Source organism: Austrofundulus limnaeus, unplaced genomic scaffold (genome assembly GCF_001266775.1).
Source record: "Austrofundulus limnaeus strain Quisiro unplaced genomic scaffold, Austrofundulus_limnaeus-1.0 Scaffold12, whole genome shotgun sequence".
Classification (NCBI taxonomy): domain Eukaryota; kingdom Metazoa; phylum Chordata; class Actinopteri; order Cyprinodontiformes; family Rivulidae; genus Austrofundulus; species Austrofundulus limnaeus.
The window spans coordinates 3001396-3029192 of NW_013952414.1; the positions used below are offsets into that span (position 1 = coordinate 3001396).

Below are 27797 nucleotides of genomic sequence, written 5' to 3' on the forward strand. Positions count from 1 at the left end.
TGTGTGTGTGTGTGTGTGTGTGTGTGTGTGTGTGTGTGTGTGTGTGTGTCCCACTCTGCGTCCTTGTCCCTGCCTCCTGGTAGCCAGGAGCCACCCAGCAGCCGGCTTGTGATTGGCCGGAGGAGCGGGGTTCTTGACACAGCGTGGTGCTGACTTCTCCGGGACGTGTTTCAACAGATGGTCGAGGTTAGAGTGTGTCATCACATCGGAGAGAGGATTAGAGGAGAGAGGTTGTCTTCCAGGAGCTGTGTGGTCCCCCTCCTCTCCCCTCCTCGCGCCGCTCTTGAAAGTAAAAACCCCAGCACCGCCAAGACCCAAAACCCCTCTGTGAGCAAAGGAAGATCCGGTGCAGGATAAACCCAAAGAGAAGGATCCCAGCCCTGCCTCTCGCTCAGGCAAACCCTCTGCTCTGCTGTCTTCCAGGTACTTTTCATACTCTTCGTTTGCCTCGTTTCTTATTATCCCTTTTATCCTGTTTTTTTTTAAAGCCTATATATTTTTTCAACAGCATTCATAAAATGTGTGCAGCAAATTTTTGCTTCAGTTACTAGAAGTTTGAAAGTTTTGGACGAGATTTGTAGTGTGTAGAGCTGTTTTTTCAGTCAGACTATGGTGTGCGTGCGTGCGCGCGCGCGCGCGAAGGATTTCAGTTTTCTCTGAATGACAGGAATTCCCTCAGTCGCAAATTCCTCCTTCACAGGGGATTARAGGGCAGCACATTCCATTAATGTCATTTTTTTTCTCAATGCAAAATCATTCACCTGTTAATTTTCCACTTTTCTGAACCCACAGTAAGAAAAAAGTGAAAAGGGGCTTTTGTAAATAAAATAAGTTTCTTGTCATGTTTTATAATATGGATAAAAACCTGAAACTGCATTTCGTTCTGTTAAAAAAAAACATGTTGAGGTCAACATCCTTCTATTAGGTAGGTTTTTGTTTTTCCTATTCTTTCCTAAACTTAGTTCCCCTGATTCAGCTCAGATAAGTTCTTTTTTTTTTTTTTGTTCTTTTCTTTTTAATAAATCTTATTCAGAACACACTTCTGGCAGATTGTGTCAGCAAACGCTTAACAGATGAGCTGCTGAGGAGATTTTTCCGCACAAACTGTCAAAGGTAAGCAGAGAGGCAGGAGCCTTGGGAGTGCACACCTTACTTTAGCCATTTGAGTCCAGTGAGAAGGCCAGTGAAGTGGGAATATGATGTATAGTATTTATACTTCAGGCACCGTGCATGTGGGTGAGTAGCTTGTAAATGGAGAATGTGCAGCTGTGAAAGGTTTGGTAGAAAGCTGCTGCTGTGTCGATGTGTGTTTACTTTGGTAAACCACCCGTAGGTACACTTAACTCCTTGTTACTTGAAGTCTTTAACAGCTCCACCGGCAGATTGTTCAGACTGACTGCACGAGGCTGGGAGAAGAGTTCACATGATGACGGCCTAAAATAAAGGCTAGCGTTCCTCAAAACAACGCATATCCCCTGCTGCTTTTCATGCCAGAGTTTCAGACTTGGATTATCTTTTGCTGACAAGCAAGGTTACAAGATATACTATGTCATATATGTCTCACGAACTGTTAGTGCTTGACGTATGGGCTGTGAATGACTCTCAGCTACTATCACAACAAATTTTACCTTAGCATCTGTAAAATTCATCAAGGTACAGCCATCTTGATTCTGAGAAGTTCGTTGAAATTTGTGGTTTGTGAGATATTTTGCTAACATACATGGATAACTTCTACAGGTAATGCAAAAATTATTTCAAAGAATTTGCACACTGTTGTGCTCCAAGTATTGTATATGTGGATTATGTTCAGTTGTGCACCAAAATTTAGCTCAATATCTGCAAAATTGTATGCTTTATAGACATTTTTGTGTTTACTAAGATTGCTGTGGCAGCTATATCTTGAATTTGATTGGCTCCAAAAATTAAACTATTATAGATATACACTCAACGATCACTTTCTGAAAGTTTCAATAAAATTTGCTAATATGGAACGGACCATTTTTGTGCACTCACCATATGCTGGTTGGCAGAAAGCAAATGAGACGGTAAAGAAAAGATCTGACCCATTATTACCCAATTTACTTATCCGATTAAGCTAGAAAGGCTTAATCATGAGGTAAGGGAGCAGCATGAAACTACCTCGTCATTTTGGCCAAGATGCTCTATTCGATCCAGACACGCTGAGAAGTGGATGGAAGGATGACCCAATCCACTGGCCAAACATTAATTACGTTTATACTTTGTAGGATCTAATCGAATCTCCAGGTTAGTTTATCGGAGTTTCTCTGAAGGCCTACAAGTCACTAGACACCTATAGGTGAGTGTTAGATTCAATAAACTTAACAGGCTAACTTTCTGTTGTGTTTTGAGCTCTTCCCTATTAGAAATAAATTGCACTTTTTGAGTCAGTTGTATTTTTACTATTTTAGTGTCAGTACCAACGTGTAGCAAGGATATTGCGAGCTGTACATATAGGAGACAGATCTAGGGCTGCAGATTTCATCTGCTCGGAAACCAAGAGTTAAATTTACCTGACAGAAAATAAACACCACACACGGCTTCATTCTTCACGATCCAACCAATCCAATTTCAGCTGGTCATTGAGAGCCATTTATTTCATCTATCTGGGTCTATTTTACTCTGATACAGCGCCAGGAAAATTTTCTCCCCTTTTCCCACCTATTTGCGCATCCAACCACAACATGGGATTGGATCCTTTTCACTTAAATTTGTGAAGAAGCAAGTGACCATATAGAATATATAGTGTGTTGTATTTCTGCACACCAGTGAAGTTTTTAATCAACATGAATTTTCCTCACTTAGCCTTTAGCAGTGGGTTAGCCTGGTAAAAACCAGACCCTTGTCCTTCACTTGGCTTCGTACGAGGGTCTGGACTCTCAGCTATAGAGAAGCGATTCTTGCTGTAGGCGTGGCCTCTGTTGAAGTTTAAAACGATTTGATCGGTTGGCCGCAAGTGCCAGCTCCACTGTGAAGGAGGCTAAGCTAACAAGCTAACCGGAAATTGCGTGCGCTGTAAACAACCCTACTAAGAGGAGAGAAGTACCGAGCCGAACAAGACAACTGTAAATGAGAGCTGCTGCTTTGTCAGATAAATTTAATTTAATTTAATTTGGAAGCCATATCAACACGGACTAGCTTCATTCACTTCCTCCACTGCCGTTAGCTAAACTAACTAGCAGACACTGTGCAGAAAATTGACGTTCTGTTCTCTGATTGGCCCGAATGAAATGCTCCCTAAGAAATCCTTGTCTATGGGAGAAATCCCAGACAGAGCAATGAAGAGAAAATAGAATTGAGCGGAACTGCATAGGAAGGCAAGGGCCAGGCTAGCAGTGGGTGATAATAGGTAGATTATTGAGATAAAAAGTACTTTTTCTGTAAATTATGAGGGGAAAATTGTGATATTTTTAACTTGACATGCTGGTAAAGTTTAAACATATACAACATTGTTTCTGAACCCTAAAAATACCTTAACCGAGGAAATATTCTCTTTAATTTAAACGTAATTCTGACAGTACACTTTGACTTAGTTGTTTGAAGTTCTATTATAAGGCTCCAACTTACAGTTTGACTATTTTTTCACTTTGTATTGGACCGGTGTGTTCACTTACCGGTCATCAAGCTCCAGATCATTTATCCTCCTGACCTACATTTCCTAATTGACAGAATTACGGTGTGGTTCCATTCGAAGGAGATGACTGTATTTCTGACACAGCTACAGTAAAACAGCTTGCCTATTGTCAATACACTGTCTGCGTGAGTTAAAGGGCAAGTCTGGAGAATGCTGGTAGTTCAAAGTTTAATCAATGACAAGTCTGATCCACAAATCCAACACTTAGCTTGAGTTTTACCCAACATTGTATCGATTTAATGACTGATTAAACCGAGGGCACCCAGAAGCAGCTTAAGAGTGTTTTAAAGCCAGCTCAGAGGAGAAGCTCGATGTTTTAAACAATCTTTAGCTCCTCTATGTTACAAATAAGAGCATAAGCAGCTGCTACAATTAGATTTTGGGGTGGGGTGGGGGGTGGATAGGTGTTTGCCAAGACAAACGTTGTTCCAGTAGCAGCTTAGTCATCATTCAGCTCAACTTAGGAACGTGTATTTGCTCCTATGTGAGTGTGAAGTTTATAAAGTGAAGGAATTTGTTCATCTGATAAGGCCTTAAAGTTACTGAGTGCAAAACACGGAGAAGAGTTGGCAGCATTTGAGATTTTAACTGTCCGCATTTATCACTTGAATGAAGGGAATTAGACTTTCACATCTCAATGTTTTTTTTATGCACGTTTTAAATTAATGCATTAGAAAAGGTTGATGGAAGTGGAAAAATTAAAAGAACTTTCCTTTATTTTGCATAAAAGTTTTAACGCTCGCTTGAGGTGGTTTTTGGATTTCCCAAAAAAAGTGTTATTGTGCAAAAGAGTATATGGAAAGACATTTGCTGAATAAATTCTGACGTAGCGAACGTTTACCTCATGTGACTGATCAAATGTTTCCACTGTCGGCGCCTTTACAGATATTCCTATAACGCGAAAACATGGCTGGAAGCAACAACAGGTCTGTGTGGACTGACAGCATGTAGCATCGCCAATCCTAGTTGATATGACAGAACAATTACAACTTGCTTGATAGCAACACATTCCTTAAACTTTCTCTCCATTGTCCCAAGATGTGTCCTTGCTAGTTTTCAACCTATACTTCCTGTTTCCTACAGCCATGTGTAATGTTGATGTCACTTTGCGTAGCCTGGTTGATTCGCTCCAAACCAGTAGATGGAAACACGCCGAATTCACATTTCTTTTTTCTTTTTCAAAACATTTTAAAAGTTTGCTGAAAATTTGCGTTACAATTGGATGGAAGCATAGCTAATGTAGGAGCTTAAAGGGAGAAGAATTTTTGATGACTTTTTGCTCCTTTTGTAAGAGAAACCGCTAAACTATTTTGAAATAGAAATAAATAAATAGCTCCACGAACTGGAAAGTCATAACCCACCGCACATTTTAAATCAGCATCCACTGTGCTTATTTAGGCATTTTTGCTTTGGTCAACCATTAACTTTTCTCTTCAGATAATACAGGAAACTATGGTAAATACCTTCAGTTTGTGTGTGTTCTGTTGTATGCGAGAATGTTAAGAAAAGATTTCCTAAACCACCCTCTCTCTTCTGGCACTTGTTTATCTCCAGTATAATGATAGCGTTCCTTGTCCCTGCCTGATTGCAGAGTAGCTCTGTAGCAGATTGCTCTGTCTTATCACTGCAAATGACCAGTATTTGAACAGTGAGCGTTTTGGCATGCTTTTATTTGTGTGGGATCAAAACCCTCAGTCTTTAGATGAGTCAGACACTTTCTCGGTTTCCTCCTTGACCCCGCCGATCAAATAAAGGTTTTGTATTTCATCCTGCCTGGCACATATCAGCTCTTGAATTCAAAAGGTTTTGTGACTGTTGAGGGGATACCTTCATGCGTAGGTCATGCATAGCTGGATCTGGTGTAGGCACATGCTATGCGGAGCTATTTTGAGGTATTTGGGAGCTCACAATAGCTCCACCGTGTATTTGTTTAACCTGTCATCTGAGTGAGAAAGGTCAGGGCACTTAAACATTTCACCCATCCCTCCTTTGGAGGGAATTTCTAGTCTTCTAGCCTCTGACCCTCAATAACTTTACTGTTTTGAATGGCTTTCTTTCCAGTTATTTTATTGCCTGCTGCTGTGAAAGGGAGACGATCATCTAATTGCCTGTGTCTGTGCCTGTCTTACTTTTGGCTGCCTATTCACAAACTCAAAAAACACTGGTTAGATTTACTCTTAATTCTCAAAAATTAATCAACCGGATGTACTATACAACTGATTAATGTTTGTGATTAACCTGATTCAAGATGGCCACCACTTATCAATCTTAGCAAACACAAAAATTGCTATAACTCGGTCAGTCTTGCATTTCGTAACTCCGAGCTCTAACAGATCAAGCAAGTTTCTCATTTAAAAGTTCCACAACTTTTGCGTGAGGTAGAAATGCTTTTTTTCTCTGTGCTGTGCAGAGCAGTTTTTGTTCGCTCTGCGCTTCATGCGGCATGGACTGAAGTAGGAGAAAGGGAAAGCTGGGTCAAGAGGGGAAGCAGAAGAGGGATAAGATAATGAAGAGGGCAAAAGGAGGGAGAGGGAAGTGTGAAGGTGTGACAACAAGGCAACTAAAGTAAAAGTTTGAAAGTGGATGTTGCCGGTCAGAAGAGAAAGTAATGTTCACACTCCCACACGTGCTTGAGTTTGAAACACACAGAAACAAGTTTAATCTCCTTTTGACATAGACACATTATAAAAGAGATGGCTAGAACAGCCGTACACACACTRTCCAAAAGCTTACCCCCTCTGTCCTCCACCTCCTAGAGGGCTGGACTGTCCTTGCTTTGTCATGTCTCTTGTCCAATAATCCCCTCCCTAGGAGAGGCAATCTGTTTTAGATTTAAAAGAGAAAAGGAACCGGCCTGTATCGCGTACAATTAAGCAGCCGTCAGAATGYGTCGGCGCAACTTTGGAGGGAGAAGTGCTGCCACTGGGGGGGTCGTCCCTTTCATTCGCCACTCCTACAGAATGGAGATAATGGGGTTTGGGACGGTAGGCAGAGGTGAGAGTGGATGGAGGAGGCGAGGGTGAGGAAAGAATGAACGTTTCCTCACCCCTCCATCTCGCTCCACATCTCGACTAATAGAGGCCAGCGTGTGTTTGTTTCAGCTCCTCTGCTCCCTTTCTTTTTCCGTCTGCCCCTGGAGCGGACAAACACATTCAGCCTCTGCCAGCGCTCTCCTCTTCAGCCTGCGTGGGTCTGAGTGAACGTGCACAAGTGCTCAGAAGTGTGGACCGGGCCATGTGCCTCTGCTTGCCTCTGGTTCTGTTTGTCCTCACTTCATCATGTGGAAGTAGAACAGCTACTTTTTTGTTTACAGCAAGAAAGTCCTGCAGTGCGGTGCTCGTTATCCCCCACCACCCAAGGCCAAAGGTGGCAATGTTCTTACTCGTTTGTTTGCTTGTTTGTTAGCAAAATATCCCATGAACCAGCAGACATATTTTTAAACTTTAATCAAGTAATAATTGGAAGTACATCTAAAAATAATTACAACTTGGAATCTCTCTAGTTAAACATGGCCGCTAGCTAAGTGACTTTAGCAAACAAGTAATGGCTTCAACTAAGCCAATTTTACGGTTATTGAGCCAAAACTTGGTAATGTGGCAGCTGAGAGCCATTCCAAACACATACTTTGAGTGGTATTGCATCTGCGAGCGGTTATCTATAGTATGTTTTCCACGGTTGGACCAAAACTCTCTCCTCAGCACAAAATGATCTTAAGGCCTCTACATACTCCATCCGAAGCCGAACAGTCGACGCGCAGTCACGTGGTTGTTCGGCATTCGATTTTTGCACATACCTTTCATGGTTCCTGAGACACATTGCACCGAGCTCCTGGAAAACCCCACCCACTGTGGTACACGTCACTGCATGGGGTTCCTTCCCGCTGGATTCTACACCGTGGGAAAAGAAAGAAAGTTCAGATCTGTTTATGTGTCCACGAATCTGTCCACACTTTTCTGCAGATGGATTACTCCGTGCCAAAATATCTCTTATATCTCCATTCATGATTTTTTTTTTACGCTTGACAATCTTTATAATGTCTGCTTCTGGTYACAACAGTCACATTCTGGAAGCGAGTAGTTGAAGCAAAATGCAGCGTCTGAGCACTTTTAGTATTAATAAAAGCGCCCACGAATTTCAGACCAATTGCACAACGCTTCGCTCAAAGGACGGTGAGAAATAGTTCAGCCAAGGTCTCATGTCGAGAAAGGGAGGGCYCATCTGCACTCCGAATCAAACGACGCAATTTTTGTCATTCAACCTCGACAATGAGAGCCGAGTTCGGCGGTTCGGAGGGAGTATGTTCGGAGGACTTGTAGTCCTCTACTCTGGCACAAAAGGCAGCGAGCAAAAGGCATTCCTTCAAGGTCTGCTAGGCTATTAATTATTGTTACTTTTCTCAAAGTCCAGTACCTGCTGTTTTTATATTGTGCTGGATTGATTCATAAACTGAATTTCATTTATACTTAMTCCAAAAATGCGATGGAATGGCACAGCTTTAAAGGGTAAGACGCCTGTTTTATGGTTTCAAGATTTTGTGCAGTTGCTGTTCAAAAATATTTTACCATTCTCAAAGACCTGTAATTTTTGCCAGTCAGTACAAATTAAATTGAATTACAAATAATGTTACTGTGTGCTTTGGAAAGCCACACACAAAGCCAGAGGCAATGGAAAGGTGAGCTCCCCATGTACAAATTACAGGTTAGGTGTCTGTCTGTGCAAAAGTCTGAGTGATACTCTCCCTGACTGTTTGAGTGACTGCTACACAACACTCAGAGTACATAGCCAGATCCACTTGTACAAAAGCACCCACAGGCATGGASAGATGGGAGTGTCGAACAGGCACAGGTGCAATCAGACAAATCTACATTTTTATGGGGAGGATTGTGCTTGTGTGTCGCTGTCATGGAGGAGTTTGTTTTTGGCATCTAGGGTCATAAACATCTCGGCTCTCATGATCTATGTTTGTCTTTAGTTCATGGTGAATATGCCCACACATGCTACACATTTTTGGGGTGTTTGGTTTCCAATGTAAGCAGCAGTGCTGCCCTTGTCCAAAGCTTGCTGACTAAAGATTTGCCATTGGTTTTACAAAATACTGAAAATATTGCTCTATACACAGTAATATGTTATAATGAATCTTTTTTATTAGTGTAGACTGACTAGGGTAAAATAAGTCTTTTTTTGTTTGTTTTGTGGATATTAGAAATTGAAACACTGGTGGTGGTCCCTATGTCACCACAGTAGCCCATAACAATACAGTAAACTTCTTAAACACTTCATTCTTTTTAAATGGGGTTAATGGTGTGGTTATACACAGTTGTTATTGTACCTGCAGYAGATAGTCTATGAAGCAGTCTTTGTCAGGACAGACAGAAGTTCTTGTTAGAATGAAGCTTTTTTTTAACCGAATTATATGATGCAAATGGCTTAGAGTGACGGAGCTGTTGCTGGTAAACTCATCTGGTCAATATCTTCACCGGTCATCATGTAAAGCAACACAAATGGTGTTCTGCCAATAAAATGATAATACAAAGCCATCTTATACAAAACTGACAGAGTTTAAAAGTACATAATGTAGCATTTGATCAAATTGCAAAGAAACATTTGGGTATGAGTTGTGAAATATATATTTTAAAATGGGTCCTGCTCATTCGTTCATCTATTTATTTCTCTGCTCTCATTCATGGTCAGGTTGCAGCGACAGCAGGTTCAAGAAGGAAACCTTGACCCTGATATATATAAATTCCTGGGGTCTGCCCTGAAGTCTCCTCCCAGCTGGTCATGCCTGAAAAAGTTAATCATCAGAATTCATCCGAATCAGGTCCCTGAACCACTTCAGGATTCTGATTTAAAGAATCAGAAATACTTGGACTTCTCTACTTGAGGCAAAGAGCCCACCCCCGAACTTGAGGGAGCATTCTGCCTGCTTTRAGTTAGGGTCTTTGTCTTCAGAGTGAGGGACTGACTGTCATCCAGGGTCCTTCACACACAGGTCAACCAGTTCAATGCTTTGAGGACCCAACCCCACTTCAAAAAAAACCCAACTGTCTCTCTTAACGCTTTGAGGTTTTTAAAGCCATTAACCCTCTGCTGTTGGAGGTTGGTGTAACATCCTACACAYTGGTCCTTTTTTTTTAAATGATTTTCTTTTCTCGTACAATTGAACCTCACGTTGAGGACAAGACTTCTAGCTGTGTCAGCATCCTTTGATTGACTTAGTGCTGTTGAAAACAGGGATTTTTTGCAGGAACAATAAAGTCTATTGAAGCTCTTTTTGTGTTGTCACCAAACAAGACAATGATCCCTTTTGTTCTCTAAAGTTATAAACACTGTGGCAGATATTAGCTCAAAATTCCTAACTTTCTATCAAATCCTTGAACATATCGTGGTACTGGCTAATTCCAGTCTTTAATCTCGACACTAAGCCCAATTTGTCAGTGTCAGCCGCTTGACCCTTTCGCTTAAACTGAAAAACCTGAACAAAGCTTGTCCCAGGTTCAGTTTAAATACACGCCACTTACAGACAAACAAAAAGCAAATACAGTTTTCTTTATTTCTGAAAAGACCTGTTGTGTTTTTTAATCATTTCCTTCTTAGAGCAGTTAAAACCGATTATAATTTCCAACAGGCCGCCCGTTGTCCACAAGTCATTTTCACTTTGAAGTACTTAAAACCAGGATTCATTTAATTATACATAAAGATGCAATCATCATATTGATGGGGTAGCCTGCCAATTTTGGCACTACAAAGAGTCTCTTACCATGTCTGAGAGAAACATGAGGGGTTTTACTTATGGCTGCGAGTGCACTCACACCAGGTTCACATTTCACTCAATTGGGGTCATTCTTCTTCATTAAAGCAGCCTACCGCGAACACATTGCATGCCAGTCAATAGAGCTGAAACCTAAAGTTTTAGACTTTTAATGTTGAAAAGACTGCCCCTGTCGAACGAAAAGGTTGTGTAGACCTAAATATTCTTGAGCATGTCTCCTCACTGTCTTATGCCTCATTTTCTGACAAGAGCTTTGCAAGCAATTTGAAACATTTAGCTAAAAAAATGAGATGTGAAAGTGAAGTTAAGAGTCTGAAAAGACCTACGTTTGCGTTTTTACCTGTGCCTTCCCTTTCAGCCAAATGAGACAGAGCTTTCCTTCAGTCAGTTCATGTGGCTAACAAGCAGGTCTTGGTGGGTATAGTGTGCTTGCCCCTGGCTTGTCGGGCACAGTTGGGTCCTGACACAGGCCATCCTCAGTGTGAAACTCCCTCACCAGCGTTCGTGGCAGCGGACCARCTGAATTCCGTTGGATTACAGAAATATTTGGACAAATCGCTACATTAATTTAACACCTCGCTAAAATAATTTCTTCTCTATGAAACGCAGGGGGAGCAATTAGACTCGACTRAAAAAGGAAAAAAAAGTGCTACAAACATTTATTCTGTCCTTTTCGCCTTTTAATCTGGATGAGATACGAAAAAACTGAAGGGTTTAATGTGCTATATTGCACTTGGTAGCAAAGTCCATCATAAATGATTTACTGTAGCATCTGGTTTAAGTTTGACCTGCGTTTTGTTTTGACAGTCTGAACTTTCTTACCTCCAAACTCTCCATAATAAGCAGGATCCTGTTCTGTGGGCAGAAATACCGCACGTTGTTGGACAAACGTGTCACTTTAAAGACTTCATGGGAGTCATCTGTGATTTCACGTGAAGACGCTTTAATGTTTCGTCTGCTGTGTCTCAGTGACAGCTGATAAATGTACAGCCTGTCACTGCTGACTGAACAGAAACTAAGCCAGATGTAGCCTGTTTGACGTCTCCGACATGAAAATACGGGACCAGTCGCAGACGGACCTTTACAAGACTTTTAAAGTTCTGTTTTAGGGCTTATTTCAGTCTTTTTTTCTTTCTCTTTCTCACGTTCCCCTTTTAACCCCTGTATGTGGCTAGCCTCTGGTTACTCGGGTTAGGTTAAACAAGCCACCTTCAAAGCCCTATCACCACTGGGGTTGGAAGAGGGTCAGGGCGCAGCAGAGTGTGTGGTTTGAGGCCCTAACTGGAGGGCACAGCTGCCAGCCAGCCAAGGGTTTCTGCCTGCCWTTGGTTATACAAGCAACAGATCTGTGTTGTGTTCTTCTTTTCTCAGTGCAACAAGTACAGCTGTTTGCAAAGACATACCAAATGTCTGTAGGCTATAATATTTCCCTTGCAGAGTAAGTTGGACTGTTTTCCATGAATAATGTAAAACATTCCAGTTCTCTTATGAAAGTAAAGATTATTAAGGTGTTGAGGTGTGTTAAAACCCCACAGCGTTGATGGGCAAAAATCTGAAAATTGAACATCTGTTGTTCAACTGGCAGCTGCACTTCTGAAAACCCCATAGTGGCCTTTTTGTTTCAATCCTTTGAACCCCTGGCCTGGCCATTTTACGTTCCTCCCTCTCTGCCCCCTGTTTTCTTCCCTCAGCTTACAGAAGATGAGTACAGTACGGGCCTCATTTAAAGGGTCATTACTGCTAATCCGCTGAAACAATGAAGAAGTGGAAACAATGTGCTCTCCAGTCCACTGCGATGTCCAGGAATAAAGGCCTTCTGTCTGCTCCACAGATGTATCAGAGATGGATGTACTTGTCTTTATGYTACATGATCTAAATAAATGACTCATTCAAAAGAAGTTCATAAAAACATGAAATTTTAAAAAGAATTTAGGAAGTGAATTTTGATGAAAGTTTGAAACAGTGGCAATAATAGAAACATCAGATTTGAGAATATTTACTTGTAATGTTCTGTGTTTTGGCAGCGACTGGAGTGCCTGTTAGTACTGAACACAGTGAAGTGTGTGTGAAGCTGGGATAGCTTGGGTTCCTCTGTTGCTACTTGTCGTCCCTTAGGGTGCTTGAAGCTTTCCGGACCAACGCTGGATGTGTTTGAACACACAGACCTTTAGTTGTTTTACCATTTGCARTTAATCTTAAGAAGCAGCAGAGGGTGAGGAGTTTTTTTAATAGCCCTAAACTCTAAACATATGTCTGAAGTTGAAGCATTTGCTTTACTTCCTGTTTCATTTTTGAAAACCRCCTTCTGTTGCTGTCTGTTTTTCACATCTGGGTTTTGGAATGGATCACCAACCAGCTGGTTCTTTATTTGTCATTTATTCTTTCGATATGCGTCATCGATGATTTTCCTTGTTTTTGCTCAGATCCTTGCATTGTTGCTGTCATTTTTGTTTGTTTGGTTTATTTTGAACATGCTAACTATATACAGACAATAATTTTAAGCAAAGAAGAGAGAAACAAAAAATGAAGAACCTGCAAGGAAAATTTAAATAAAATTGAAATTATAAAGGGCACAAGTATCACTATATTTTTTTCTTAGTCATTTTCTTGTAGTCCTGCCAGGGTCAAATCTCATCAGCTCTTCTCTTCCTGCTTTGGCGGTGCCTTTGGTTTTACTCTGTCCTAATTAAAGATTTGTGTGAGCTCATTGCTTGCCAGCATGCTGAGTCGTCTTTCCCTCCTTCATTGTGACAGTATTATCATAATCTCCCTTCACATCTCATTGTTTGTACATTCAACATAAAGTCTGACAGTTTCCATATACAGGTTGCAAAACTAGCAAAATATTAGCTGCTCATTTCACTTTGCTGGTCATTTCCTTTATTGGCTGAATGTCACATTACAGCTTTCTTAATAACCGCTTTTATTCAAAGATATAAACTTATTTAAATAACTTTTGCCTAAAAACAAACTAACTTCTGACCTAGTGATAAAAGTGGATCAGGAGAGAAACTAAGTTAGGATGAAAACTGGCCGGATGAAAAAGCAAGTAGCTCGTTTTGCCTTGTCCTCGTGGCTTTGGTTGATCTGTGAGCCCTTAATTAGAATTACCATCTCAGTCACTTGAACAGTGCAGCTATTGATTCCACTGTAGTTAACCACATCAGCAGCACAAGGTTCGAATCAGTCACAACAGTGAACCTACTTTGAGTGGCGAGAAAAGACTATTGCTTGAAATCATTGGCATGTAAAATTGAATTTGTGCTGGGTGCTGCGATTACGCTCGCCGGCCGACTGGTTTATAGCTGATTTCAGGTCTTCCACAGCTTGACCAAAAAAAAAAAAAAAAAACAAACAAACAAAAAAGAAAACCTTGACTTCTCCTTGGAGATGAGTTGTCTATTGTTTCTGGGAAGCTTTCCCGTTTACGTAGGAGGACTTGAACCCACACGGCAAGAGATATTGTTATTGTGGGGGGAAAAGGCCCGTGTGTGACTATCATTTCAGTGTCTGCGTGGCACCACATGTTTGTGGAGTAGTTTGTGTTGCGTGTTGAAGGTTCTGTCCATTCCACAGCAAGCAGAGGGGTGTTTGTCCAAATGGCGCCAATGTTTGCATGGTGCTGTCACAATGACAAGGCTGTCTGGCTTGCACAGCCACTGCATATCTGGAAAACAAAGGAAAGACCTTTTGAGCAATGAATAAAAACTCTTCTTATTGTATTTAGTGTCTTGCTGTGGTGTTATTTGGACTTTTCTCACTTTCTAATCTGTTTCTGATTGGATGATAGGTGGTTAGGAGAGGATTTTTTTTAAGAAGCATTTAGTCTGATCCATCACTTATACAACAAACTTACTGTAAGGCATTGCATATTAAGATTTTTTTTAAGTTTTCCACGATGAAAAGATTTTCTGTCCATCTGGAAATTAAATTAGATTATTCTTTGGCTATAAGAGATTAAGATATAAATAATTAGTTTTGTTTTCATTAAGATTGTCTTCCATATTTGATGTTAAAGTTGCTCTTTTCAGGTTTGTCTTGAGCCCTTTGTAGAAATCAGGGTAATGGCAGGACCACCTTGGTCTGGACCAGGTATCGCAGACCTGCCATTTGTTTTCAGCCCATTAACTCAGAACAGGGAGCAGTATGGTGCCTCTCAGTGGGATTGCTGGCCATAAGGCACTTTATATCAAGCGGTGATGGAGTACTCATTATCACAGTGTCACACTTCATTTTACAGCTGTAGGCCATTCTTTTAAATGTAATATTGTTGCTAAAACGTATCCTGTTAATTAATATAGATTTATTATTTTATCCCTAACCCCATTTTTTTTGTTTGGACTAAATTACAAAATGTCGACGATCATCTGACCTCACATTTGTTAGATGTGAGACTGGGTGTAGTTTTAGGTCAACCATGACTTTGTGAGAACGAAGCACCAAAGTGTTGTGATGACTCAGTGGTCATCTGTGATTGGTGGACAATGGCGCTGGAGTTAATGTGGTGGAACCCTTTCCCCCTCCCCCMCTTCCAACAGAAGCCTGTCATGCTTGACTCCCCAGGGGAGATGATGATGGTGGCGGTGGGGGTTTGACTTTTGAGTGACAGGTGGGAGGTCAGCCCTGATTGGCTCCCGCTGAAGAGCAAGCTGTGGGTGTTTGAGCACGAGCAGCCAATGGTGTAATCTCAGCAGAGTTGGCCGAACAACAGCTTTGTGGCAGAGATGAAGAGTTCTCATGTGGGAGTCTGTGTTGAGGAGGAGAGGTGGGGGGGGAAGGCACGAGAGAAAGTTCAAGGATATTGTGAGAAAAACACCAGAAAATTAGACCCATGGGATCATCTAAGGCGAGCTCTAGACTTAAAGACCTTCACAGCTCAATTGTTGTTCCTTTTGATGGATTATTTGGTGGAATTTAGTTTTTTTTTTTCCACACAAGTTCAGGTAAAGGTAGTTGGATAAGTTTTCTTTTTTTGGATCATCTATCTGAAGTAAATATTCTTGCATGCTCTTCACAATCTGTCTTTTCTCAAATAGTTTGCTTCATTTTGTTTTTGATGTATTGTGTTTCTCTTCCTGTTTCTTCTCAGTCAACACAGGCTGTGAAAGCTGCATGAGTGCAAGTGAGTGAGTGGCCTGGCTGGACCTCTGCTCCCACCTATCTCTCTCGCTCCCTCTCTCCGTTAATCCTCCCGTCGACCCATCCGGCGGCTCGTTGTACCAGACACCATGCTTATCCTGTGGATGTCCTGGGTGGCACTGCTGACTGTGGACTGGACTCCAGGCAGCTGGGCCTTTACCACCACCAGGGCTCAGGGGCTTAGGGGTCGCATCCAGAAAGATCGAAGAAACATCCGGCCCAACATCATCCTCATCATGACCGATGACCAGGACGTTGAGTTAGGTAAGACGCTCTGTCAAACCTTGGCATCTTACTGGAACTCACACTTTAAATGYTATTTTATTCTTTCATCACAAAAGTCTTGTATACTCTTTACTAATATTTTCTCATCCAATCCTAATCAGTTTGTTGTATCTTGGCAGTTTGCACCAGGATTTGTTTATTTTTATTTAATTTCAATCGTGAAAGCAACAAAACAAAAAAAAAATCATTAAATAAAACAGTATATCAAACACTGAAAGAAAAGTGTACAGAAAGAAAGAAAAGCCTTATAATGTCTGCCGTTATTTAAAAAAATAGCTTCAAACAAGTTTGAACAATCTCCAAATTTGAACAAATACCAAACAAAAACATTAGGCATCCTTCATATCCTRTCTCTACCAAGCCTTATGTGGCATCATACTTCCGCAATAAATTTACATTAAATATTAAACACAGCCCATGAGCCAGAAGTGATTAGCCATCTGCTCATTAAAATTGTGAATAATAAATGGTTTTCTCTTAGAAAATAAATGAGCAATTAAAGCGGCTTTAAAAAACAAACAAAATAAAATGGGATGGGATAAAAAAGCCAATTTCCTTTAACTCATTGACACTGTGTTGAAATACGAGTTAAACTTTGAACACTGATCATCTTTGCTGCCTCGCAGGTTCTCTTCAAGTGATGAACAAAACCCGCAAGATAATGGAAGACGGCGGCACAAATTTCATCAACGCCTTCGTCACTACGCCGATGTGCTGCCCGTCACGCTCGTCCATGCTGACGGGGAAGTACGTCCACAACCACAACACCTACACCAACAACGAGAACTGCTCGTCCCCGTCTTGGCAGGCTCAGCACGAGCCGCGCTCCTTCGCTGTTTACCTCAACAACACCGGCTACCGGACAGGTTGGTAAAGACGCAAAAATGCAAACACTTATAACACTGACAAGCATTTWAAAAAATMTCTGATGCCTATCAGTGCAGAGAGCTGTAACTGTTTCACATTATTTTTACGGAAAAGTCRAGCAGTTTGTGGTGAACATCGTTTACCCTCATCTCGCTTCAGGATCCAGACACTCACTACTGTATGAAGTCTTCTTCTAACTGCTCAGCCGTTGCACTTTATAGAACGTTTTTGCGCTAACCAAGACTCCAYAACTTTGCCTGGCTGCCTGCTGAAAGAAATGTAAACACTAAGGATGCCAGGCAGTTGTTGTCAGACTGTGTTTGCATGAGTGATGGGTAGGCGTTCAACTGGGCAGCTCAGTTGGGGTCCTGCGGGCTTCAGTTTGGACCATGTTTTCCTAGCTGTTGCACTAGTTTACAGTTGTCTTTTTTTAGAGAACTGCCTGACCAATCCAAAAAGCTGAGAGTCTCACTTACACACAGATAAAATCACACTTGAAGGAAATAATACAACTTTGCCTGATAGTCAAAGACAGCATATTTAAAGCAACCATGCTTTTTCCTCTCTCTCTGCAGCTTTCTTTGGGAAATACCTCAACGAGTACAACGGCACCTACATCCCACCTGGGTGGCGYGAATGGGTCGGACTGATCAAAAATTCCCGCTTCTATAATTACACCGTTTGTCGGAACGGTTACAAGGAGAAGCACGGTGCCGACTACGCCAAGGTATGCTTTCGCAAAATTTCTCACTAATTTCTTTTCCCTTTATGACTTAAAATAAAGACTTCACCTGACAAATTGCAGGTTCCACTCGCTTCTAAATACAGTGAAGGTCTTTGCTTATGTTGTGATCCAGGCTGGCAGGAATTCTGACATGAGAATTAAAGGGAATAAGCTGAGGCGAGGTGGCGTCGCCTTTCTGAGGCATCCCTTTATTATGACGCACCTCTCCTCAATATTTAGACGGTGTAAAATAGATGTATCTTTATGAGAAGGCAAAGTATTTTGCAGTTGTTTTTTTTTTTGTCTCCATCTTTGCTCGCAGTCTTCTTTCTGTTGCATTGTGCAATTTTGAAACATGATTTCTGTGCTGCAGCGCTACAATAAAAACAAATGAAAGCGCTCAAGAGATTAGGATTATGGTTACACTGTCACAACAGTCGCCCGTTGTTGCTCTGGACTGCACTGGCCGTGAATCTTCCACCCTTGTTTTTACAGGAGCTGTCGGTTTGTTTTCACGGCTCCGTGCCAACGTCTTCTCAGGTTATGCAGTTCGGCATTCACGAGACATCCGTGAGGAGGGCTGATCCAAAAGATGGGCAAATAAATGTCTGAACTGCCATTCCTCTGCCAAGTTGGACTGAGGTGTTAAAAATTACCCACAAGCAGAGGACAGGGGTGTTTACATGACATCTCCTCCGTCAGCAGGTTGTGGTTTGAAACCAAATGGACTTGATATTTGCTATTCTCTGCTCAGAGCTATCAGATGCAACCACTAAGCAAAGAGAACCTCTCTTCAAATTCAGACTTTTCTGCACATAATCGCACAGATGGTACAAGAAGTCACTGCATGCAAATGAGACATTTGCTGAGTACTTAACATTCAATTAGACCCCATTTTATTTTCTGTCTTTGAGAGACTTCTTGATACATTAGGTTTCAAAGATGTAGACGAGTACTTAAACTCTCACATCTTTACCATCCAGCTGCAATGACAGTGTAGGTTCCTTAGGTACTTGGTGTGAAAATAACAAAAAATTACCACTACATTGCTGTCCAGCTCCAAATGGGAAAGGAATACTCATCACCCACTGATTGTTTTATTGCTGTTGGCTAAGCGTTTTCAATGATGCTCTCACTTCCTGTTGACCTGCCAGAGCCCTTAGCACTGATGGTTCAGATGTTTGGAGCTGGCAGCGTTAAAGAGCGTGGCAGAGCGTTGCCGTGTGTGCAGAGTCTTCAGCCTCCATGAGCACGTCGAGCTGCCAGGCCATTAAAACTGGCATGACTATAAAACAAAACTATTAATACAAGCCATTTGAATCAGCCAGCCCGAGTTCTGACATCCCAGGGAAATCACCCTTTCATTCTTCCTCTGGCACTCCCTTTCAGTTTATTTGCCATGCCAGGGAACAAAAGCAGCAAGCCAGAAATGCAGGTAGAACCTTGAATCATTTGTAGGAAACTTGGCAAAATAAAATGAACTCCACCTTCGCCGTTGTAAGGGCTTTTCTGAGCCTAACCTTTTGACATTTAGCTTCATTCATTCAGCTGTGCTCTTTTTGCCTGAGCTACTAAATCTCTTATAATCACAAGGAAATGTATCATCAGTCACTTGAGCTCATTTCCTTTGTCCTGCCAGAGGTCTTAATCTTTGGGGATTTCGTTTTGGCTTTTGTCTTGCATTGTTTCTGCAAATAAATCGGTAAACAAGGAAGAAGAAAATGAAAATGGATTCAACTGAATTGGGCTAAGTGGCAGGAACAAAATGAATAGCCCAGATTGGAGCAAAAGGTAGGAGCTGTCATAACAACATACCATTCGAAAGCGCCAAGCTCTTTTCATCATCAAGTGGTGTCACATTCAATAGTGCAGAGAATCCCTGATGGGGTAACAGCCCATATACAGTGTACACAAGAAGACTGATGAACACACACTCATTTACACACACACAGGCAAGCTGCCAGCTGTTGACTCGACAGATTGGTGCTGTAGTGCACTCAATGGCCCCACTTCATATCCCCACTGGCCCCTCTTTATTTATTTGAAAATGACTGGACGAGGTAAAGAAACATGTCACGGTGATCGAACCACGAAACGAGTTTTTTTTTTTAATCAAAGCTTGCGCTGTTCAGCGTTTGCCCCTCGATTGCACATTTATTTTTAGACCACTCTAGATGTGGGTTTTAGTTTTGTGGTACTTACAAAACTGGACTTGTGTGCTGTTCTTTTTTAAAGGACTATTTCACCGATCTGATCACCAACGATAGCATCAGCTTTTTCCGCATGTCCAAGAAGGTATTTCCCCACCGTCCTGTGATGATGGTCATAAGTCACGCTGCTCCTCATGGACCAGAAGACTCAGCCCCACAATATGCAGAGCTCTTCTCAAATGCTTCGCAGCACATGTAAGTAAAACCGAGACTTACCAAATACACTGAAAACAATATACTAATATTTAAACTGTGTACTTTTGTATCTTTATTCTACTCAAACTTGGATCCTGACATTCCTGTGGATGTTATTTTTGACACTAAGGTTTTTGTCTATACCCTGAATGATCAGAGTATCTTTGTGGCCTAAAGCAAATATGCAAAATTTTAGACAAGTAGTCAGAATGTTAAACCTGAACATAGACTCTGATGACACAGCAAGATTTTATAATGTCTTTTGACTTTCTAAGACTGAGAGACGCCACACATGACAATAGAAAATCAAAGCTATAACAGGTTTGGTCTTACAGTGTGTGGTGTACAGCCAACTGGCAAAATGCAACACACAAATGGATTTCACTCACAAACATTCAGTTGCCAGATGGGAAATCTTGCGAAACCACTTGAGATCAAATGTAAGTTCACAGTAAACAAACATGGCTGACAAGRAAGAAGCAATGGTGATAGTTTTTGGACTGTATTAACAGAGAAATTACAATTTAAAAAGACATCTCCAAAGTCCAGTGAACTTWCTGGTGATCCATAGTAGCTTTTTTATCTTCTGTWTTTTGGATTCCCCTCCATGTTTACATTACCTTGCTTTCTGATTGTCACCTTCTTGGTGATGTGTAGCTGTGTGGTCAACAATCTGCATGCTGGTTTGTCCTTGGAAAACACCACACATGCTGTGAAATTGGGTCAAGACGATCCAACCTGATATCCCTTGTTTGAGATCCAAGTGGTGCTGACGTCCCTCTATAYAGTCTAGACGGGGCAGAGATATCTCCTAAGATTATCTTTAGAGTAGGGATATCCCRATCCAGATTTTTTGGCTCCTGATACAATCMGATTTTTTTTAAAGATTAGTCTTTTCGATACCAATCCGATACCGATCCGATAGCTTTACTTCTTTCCAAKTGGCAAGGTTGGTAGTAATAAAGCGAGCCCTGCTGTTCCCACCATGAGAAACATCCAGTTTGCAGATTTTGCAARATGCAGTTTCAGCATCATTGTTTTCCATTGAAAAGTGTTCCCACACTGTGGACGTGGTTGCATACTTGTGTGCGTCTTGACTTATTAATGGCAGTTGTAAAGCATGATGATGATGAAAACTGTCGCGAAAACTGGATCGGCCCGATCACATGACTAAATCTGATTCTACCCGATTTTCAAACAATGGCCATATCTGCCACCGATACTAAGTATCTGATCAGGACATCCCTTCTTTTGAGCCATCACGATAATTAGAGCATCCTTAAGATTGTCGGAAGGGCAAAATCGGGCCAAAAATCTGCATAATTATCTTGTCGTGAAAACCAGGCATTATATACAACTTTGAATCATGTATGATAAGATTTTGGGTTCATGATTTCAATTTTTTCCCACTGGTACAATTGAGTTTTTACGATTAGGTGCGCCTTACTTATTGACAGTCAGCACTCCCCTCAATCCCTGGGGTTAACAGGTTGTTTAGAAGCTCCAGGGGCAGATGACACGCAGTGCGTGTAATCAAAATGATTCATCATCGCTGAAGGACGGGGGGAACAAATACCGTGGAGTAGATCAGAGACAGCCATTTAGCATTGCTCTGTGCTACAACTCCTGGCACCGGCTSTCAAGATGCACTCCTCCACTGTCAGCTCAGTACTCCCCTGTGCTTTTAGGGTCTTCCTTTCACTTTCTCTCCCACCTAACATCCCTCTCTGTTCACCTTTTTTGTATTTGTATTTCTCTTACTGTCTCTGTGTTCATCCAGCCCTCTGTATTTCCTTGTGTCGTCTCGTTTTCTCATCCCCGGCTGGTTCCATCCACCTCTTCCTGCTGCCCGGTTTAATTCCCGGGGAACTTCCTGACCCTGTCCGTATCAATCAGTAGTTTCTCCCCATGGCTCCTGAGATGCGAGGAATGCATTGTGCACTCAGGAACACCCTTTGTGACATTATTAATTTATTTTTAGCTGGTGCCTCCGTGTGAAGGGGGTGGAGCTGGGGCCCGGAGGGGTATACAAGGATTGCCCCAGTGACTGTGTGTAGGTGTGCAGTGTGTAGAAAATGTGTTGTGGTTACTATAGAGAACATGGGTAGTTAGCATGTGTAGAGGGGGGTGTTTGTTTTGGTGTTTGCTGACTATCTGCCTTTATTATAGATGAGGTAAATCTTTTTTTTTTTAATTGGCAGATGTCAGGAGCACTCGTCTTTGGTGCTGTTCCAGTTTAAGATATGATATCTAATAAAATGAACGTAAGAATTTGGAACAGTTCAGACACWCAATCACTGCAGCAAATGCTAGATCCAGCTAATGTGTGAAAGTCTCAGTGGTGGGAAGAGACAGCGTGGCAGGAAAGGAGGAGCTGCCTCATAAATCAAACAAGCGTCTGTATTTTTGACAGCTGCAATAGCAAGGGAGGGTTTGATGTTAATGTTATTAACATTCCTCACTGAAGGTGTTTTTGCCCAGGTCCTTAGATGTAAGCCAAGTTGAGACATATTTAAATGCTTTTTTGTGTAATGCGGTTACTCAATTGCATGTCTTTGGATCGCAGGGTAGTGATAGTAATTCTGGTTGTCGCTCGACAAATTGCTTTTAGAAGGCTGTAATCTTTGCATGGAGATGAAATGGGTCTGTGTCAGGTTTTGTACAGTCACTCTGGCATTCTGTGGTGTAGGGATGCAGACATATACGTGCCGGTTGGCAGGTGTGACCTCTCCTACGGACTGACTTCATTCCACTGACCCCTGCATTCCTGGTTCCCTGGTGCTCAGGGCCCCATAGCTTGGTGGCCCATTGCCCAGAGACAGGTCTCTTTGTGGGCCTTATTATACCGCCTGCTAGGTGGGTGAAGAGTTCACTTTTCTCACAAAGCGGGCCTAAGGAGATGAGGACAGAAGGCAGCTCAGTCACTGAGAGCAAAGAGGCTCTCATTGCAGGTTTTCACTAAGTTTGAATACTTTAGGCTGCTTCTTCGCAGAAACAGTTTTTGGGGTGATATAATGAGGCACGAAGAATAATCTAACTTCTGCTTCCTTTTTTAGCTCTCAGCTAAACCAAGTGGGTTTTTCAATAATTTTATTTTATAGATACTCAGACTATATGTATCAGTGTTAAAATCTCTATTGGAGCTGTCCATCATTCCTTTGAGATTCACAGACTTGAGTCTTACATACTTTTAGCAGTTTTTCTGTCATAAACATTATGTTTTAAAGATTAAAGTGCATGCACCTAATGCAGTTAAAACCTGGGCTAAATGAAAGCTACAACTGAAGTCAGCGCTAAAGCAGCAAAGTTGATTAGATTTGGACATTTTTTATGTACTTATCTGCTTTTAATCTATGCAACTTTGCAGATACACAATTGTGCAGTACTATCCCCGTACTTTACTTTTAAGTTAATACCACAGGTGAATAGTTTCTCTCATTTAGAAACCCACAGACATGTTTTGATTCTCTSTCCCACTTGCCGTTTACCCTCTCTTGTTATTCCCTTATTTCAAATGACCATGACTTATGAGTTTTTGGTCCAGAGGTTGTTGCAAAGCTTAACTGTGAGGCCCAATATTTTCATAAGCGCGTGCCAACCCTCAAATTGCTCGTCTGGGCCAAGAGCGCAGTCGACCAAGGAGACTCTCGTCTCTGTGTGAGAGGAGAGAGATGGTCGGAGAAGGTTGTGGAAAAAAACGGCAAAGGTGAATTGTTCGGTCAACAAACAGCGTGACTATCGGTGCGTGTCGAGCACAGCGGACAACTGTTGCACCTGTTGTTGAGCAGCAGTTTGTAAAAAGCAGCAGACAGGTGCTTTTTGGCATCTTGAATGAACCCTCAGGCTCTCTGACAGCTCACGCGTAGGCAGTTGACGAGAAAGATGTTCATACTTCCACGTGAGATTATGTGTTTTAGTTAAAATGTATGTTCTGTAATTTTTTTTGCATGGTTTGACTTTTTCTTTGTGTTGTCCTAGAACCCCGAGCTACAACTATGCCCCAAACATGGACAAACATTGGATCATGCAGTACACAGGCCCCATGAAGCCAATCCACATGGAGTTCACCAACTTCCTGCACCGGAAAAGGTTGCAAACTCTGATGTCAGTCGACGACTCTGTCCAGAAAGTAAGTATAGCYAGCACTGTTCTTATTCTAAAACCCTGATAAAGTCCTCAACACATCTTCTGGTCGGTTGTTTTTTTTTATTATTATTTATCTTCAACACAGGTTTATGACATGCTGGAGGAAACCGGTGAGCTGGACAACACTTACATCATCTACACAGCTGATCACGGCTACCACATCGGTCAGTTTGGGTTAGTCAAAGGGAAATCGATGCCTTATGATTTTGATATCAGAGTGCCGTTCTTCCTAAGAGGACCAAATGTGGAACCAGGAGCAGTGTGAGTAACAAGTAAATTGGTTCTAAAAGTTCAAGAATCCATATTTTCCAAATGTTTGGTTTCATTGGTTGTTTTTTATTTATTTGTGTACTGCACAAGCGTTCACCAGCTGTATATAATTTTATATATAAATAAATATATATATATTTTCAGAAACCCTCACATGGTGCTGAACATTGATCTAGCTCCCACCATTCTCCACATTGCCGGCCTGGACACCCCCCCAGACATGGATGGAAAGTCCATCCTTAAGCTGCTGGAACAGGAACGGACTGGCAACAGGTTTGTATGGATCCATCATGTCATGCTGTAATGGCTACTATGAACAATAAATGCACAGTGTGCATGATAAATGCAACGGCTTCTCTTCGTTGGTCATTTACCGAGCAAAAGGCAAAGTTCCACAGCCTAAAGGATTTTTTATTTTTTATTTATTTTTTTGCTTTGGTTGGGCTCAGTGTGGGTTCTGGACTATTTAGTCAATTTTTCCTTGACTTTGGCTGTAAGTCGCTGAGGTCTCGATTTATTAGGGTTTCTGCAGAATTTGTTTGCAAACTGAATCATGTGTTTCTTCACAAAACCTCACTGTATGAACTTTGTACAATGTGAGTTCAAAATTAATGTCCTGTACAAAGCATCTATTGTTGATCTAACTGCACTTAAATGCTGCCAGAGATGCAAGACAAATGGTGTATTCTGTTGAAACCGATGGAGCATTTRCACCTGAACCTGACAAATATTCCACAGGTTAGCTTTGTGTCTGATGTTTTGTAGCAGATGGATCAGATGAATTGCATAAACTTTGTCTTTTATGACGTTATATTTTTCCAGATTCAAGCCCAACCGGAAACCCAAAGTCTGGAGAGACACGTTCCTGGTGGAGAGAGGGTAAGTTAGGGTTCTGTATTCATACATGTCAGCCCCTTCAGATATTTTACCTGTACACAGATCTTCAAAAATCTATAATTTTTAAATTTAATGCTAAAATTTAATTTTTTAATTTTCACAAAAAAAAAATCTTCAGTACTCTGTAGTATTTCCTGTTCTCACATCATGTCATTGCTGAGAACTGAGTTTTGCATTAACCTGACGGTTCAAGTCAGCTTCTTTCCTCGTGGACTTTTCCTTACCACAGTCCTTTTGGAAAGAAACTTAAGTGGAGGAGCTTGATAAAGTCTCAGCTGTTTGACTGAGGTGTTACAGTAAAAATAAACCAAGTGCTCATCTTCTTCAGAGAAACTTTAAATGCATAACACTTTACTTAACCTGCAGTTAAACTGACAAAAACAAAGGAAGATGGATGTCAGTAACCAATCCAAGCTAGATTTATGCAAAATAAACAAAAGCCATCCAGGTTTTTCAAGAAGACATTTAACCCAAACTTGTCACCAGAGGTCGCGTTGCTTCAAACACTCGTTTCCCCGAGCCTTGTTTTCTCTGTGCCGCACAGAATTTGATACAATACACGTTTTGTCACACAAACCCTTTATGTAACCTCTCCTCTCCCTTGAGATGTTTGTTGTAGAAAGTGATACCTCTAATCTGACAGAGACATGGCATTTAGAGGAGATATATAATCCTATCAAGCTCATCTTCAAGATTCAGCTGGCTGTGAAAAAAACCCCCACAATAACTGGTTGAATCTAAAATACACTGAAGGTGTGCATAATCTTGTTATAGGATGTCACCTATTTCCTTTAAGCTACTGTTCTCACCTCTATCGTTTTATCCAACCCTTTAATTGTTTTTTAAATGCTGTCTCAGGCCTCCTGTCTCCTTTCCACTAAATTTCTATAAGTAAAGAGGTGTATTTCCTAACCACCTTAACCGACTGCTCCTCTGTGGAGCAGTTGAAGAAAAGCAGTGCACCTCAGCTGCTTTTCTGCATAAACATGCCTGCAAAGTTCTGACCATTCACACAATTCTTGGCACATAACCTGCAAGGAAATAGTTTTGCCATGGGGTTGTGCATAAAACAGATTTTTCAAAGGTTATGGTGGGGGTTGGGGTTAAATTGGGATTGGGGTTAAGGCTGGGGTTTTGGTTAGGATTGGGGCTAGGTTTGGGGCTGGGTTTTGTTGGTGTTGTGGTTGGTGTTAGGGTTGTGGTCAGGTTTGGGGTTATTACAGTTAGATTGGGGTTGTGGTTGGGTTTGGGGCTGGATTTTGTTGGTGTTGTGGTTGGTGTTAGGGTTGTGGTCAGGTTTGATGTTGTTGTTATGGTTAGATTGAGGTAGTGGTTAGGGTTGGGGCTAGATTTGGGGTTGGGGCTATGTTTGGGTTTGTGTTTAGAGTCTGGCTCAAGTTTGGGGTTGGTTTTAGGGTTGGGGTCAGGTTTGGGGTTGAGTTTGGGTGGTGTTGTGGTTGGTGTTAGGGTTGGTGTTACGGTTAGGTTGGGATTGGGGTCAAGGTTTGGGTTTTGGTTAGGGTCAGGGTTGGGGTTAAAGTTGAGATTAGGGTTATGTTGGGGTCAAGTTTGAGGTTGGGGTTAGGGTTGAGGTCAGCATTAGGGTTAGAGTATCAACAACATTCCTTTTCTTCATATTTACATTGTTTGTTTTGTAGTAAGATCCTGAGAAAGAAGGATGACTCTATCAGCACCCAGCATACCAACAGTCTGCCCAAACACAAGATGATCAAAGCRACATGCCAGCAGGCCGAATTCCCAACATCGTGTGAACAACCTGGACAGGTAAAAGTGTAAAACCTCTGCAAATTAAGTTTTTCTCTGCCATCCTATGAAGAAAACGTAGTCGGTTCCTTGTTAATAATGACCTCCACCAATAATAAAAACAGCCATTTCTGAATGCATCACTTGGTTTATAATTGGTCTCCTTTGCGTCATTTTGTGGTCCATTAATTTGTGGGTACGTTTCCTTTTCATCTCTGCCCATTAATTTTCTGGCAGACCAGCAGCCAGATGCTACACTTTTGTGGCGTTGGAGCAGACAGGCCAGAGCGATGTACAAATTGTTACAAATTTCAGTGTTAAATGACGGGCAGAGATTCTGAGGGTCTGACTAATGCAATCCAGATCCACTTTATGACCACRTTAACGTGTGTACGCAACAATCACTTATTAAAGGCAGCGACTCGGGCTGAGCTCAGGCGTGCGTGCAGGGATGTGCGTGCAGAGTTTCAGCTGTAAGTAATAAACCTGAGCTTGACTCAGGTCTTTYTGTGCTTTGCCACTTGTGCTTCATGTTGCATTATCATTCTGAGAAAATAAAAAACAGCAATCGTCCCGAGTTGATCTGGAATAATAAATCCATACGGTTCTCAAGTAACATTTGATGGAAGGCAAAAACGTTTCAAAGCTCCTCTTTTTAACCTCTCTGTCTTTGTCGTTTTATCATTTCCTGCCGTYGCACTGCTGCAGTGATGCTGCTGTGTCGCTTTCTGTCTTAATGGGTTCCARCACTCTCAGAAGGTGGATAAAGGAGGATAAAGAACGACAGATTTCTTTTCATCCTGTAGATACAATCCATGCCTCTCTTTTACATGGTGTCTGACRCTGACATAAACGGTCTGCTGGTCCTGTAAGCTC

The 27797-nt window shown here is 41.6% G+C and overlaps 1 protein-coding gene across 7 annotated transcripts in view; it reads left to right on the top strand.

Annotated features, from left to right (window-relative positions):
- Positions 1-27797, top strand: part of sulf1 (sulfatase 1) — a 48819-nt gene that overhangs the window by 10313 nt on the left and 10709 nt on the right. Inside the window, exons 2-11 of one of the 7 annotated variants that reach the window (XM_014002301.1) lie at positions 178-423; positions 15514-15827; positions 16475-16714; positions 17291-17442; positions 19675-19844; positions 23823-23973; positions 24076-24251; positions 24405-24533; positions 25083-25139; positions 26816-26942. In XM_014002301.1, coding sequence (XP_013857755.1) covers positions 15653-15827; positions 16475-16714; positions 17291-17442; positions 19675-19844; positions 23823-23973; positions 24076-24251; positions 24405-24533; positions 25083-25139; positions 26816-26942 — 1377 coding nt within the window. In that variant the 5' untranslated portion in view covers positions 178-423; positions 15514-15652. Of the gene's footprint in view, positions 1-43; positions 424-15237; positions 15368-15394; positions 15415-15513; positions 15828-16474; positions 16715-17290; positions 17443-19674; positions 19845-23822; positions 23974-24075; positions 24252-24404; positions 24534-25082; positions 25140-26815; positions 26943-27797 lie in introns of those variants that run through there. The other 6 variants (XM_014002300.1, XM_014002305.1, XM_014002306.1 and 3 more) reach the window with 6 other exon arrangements.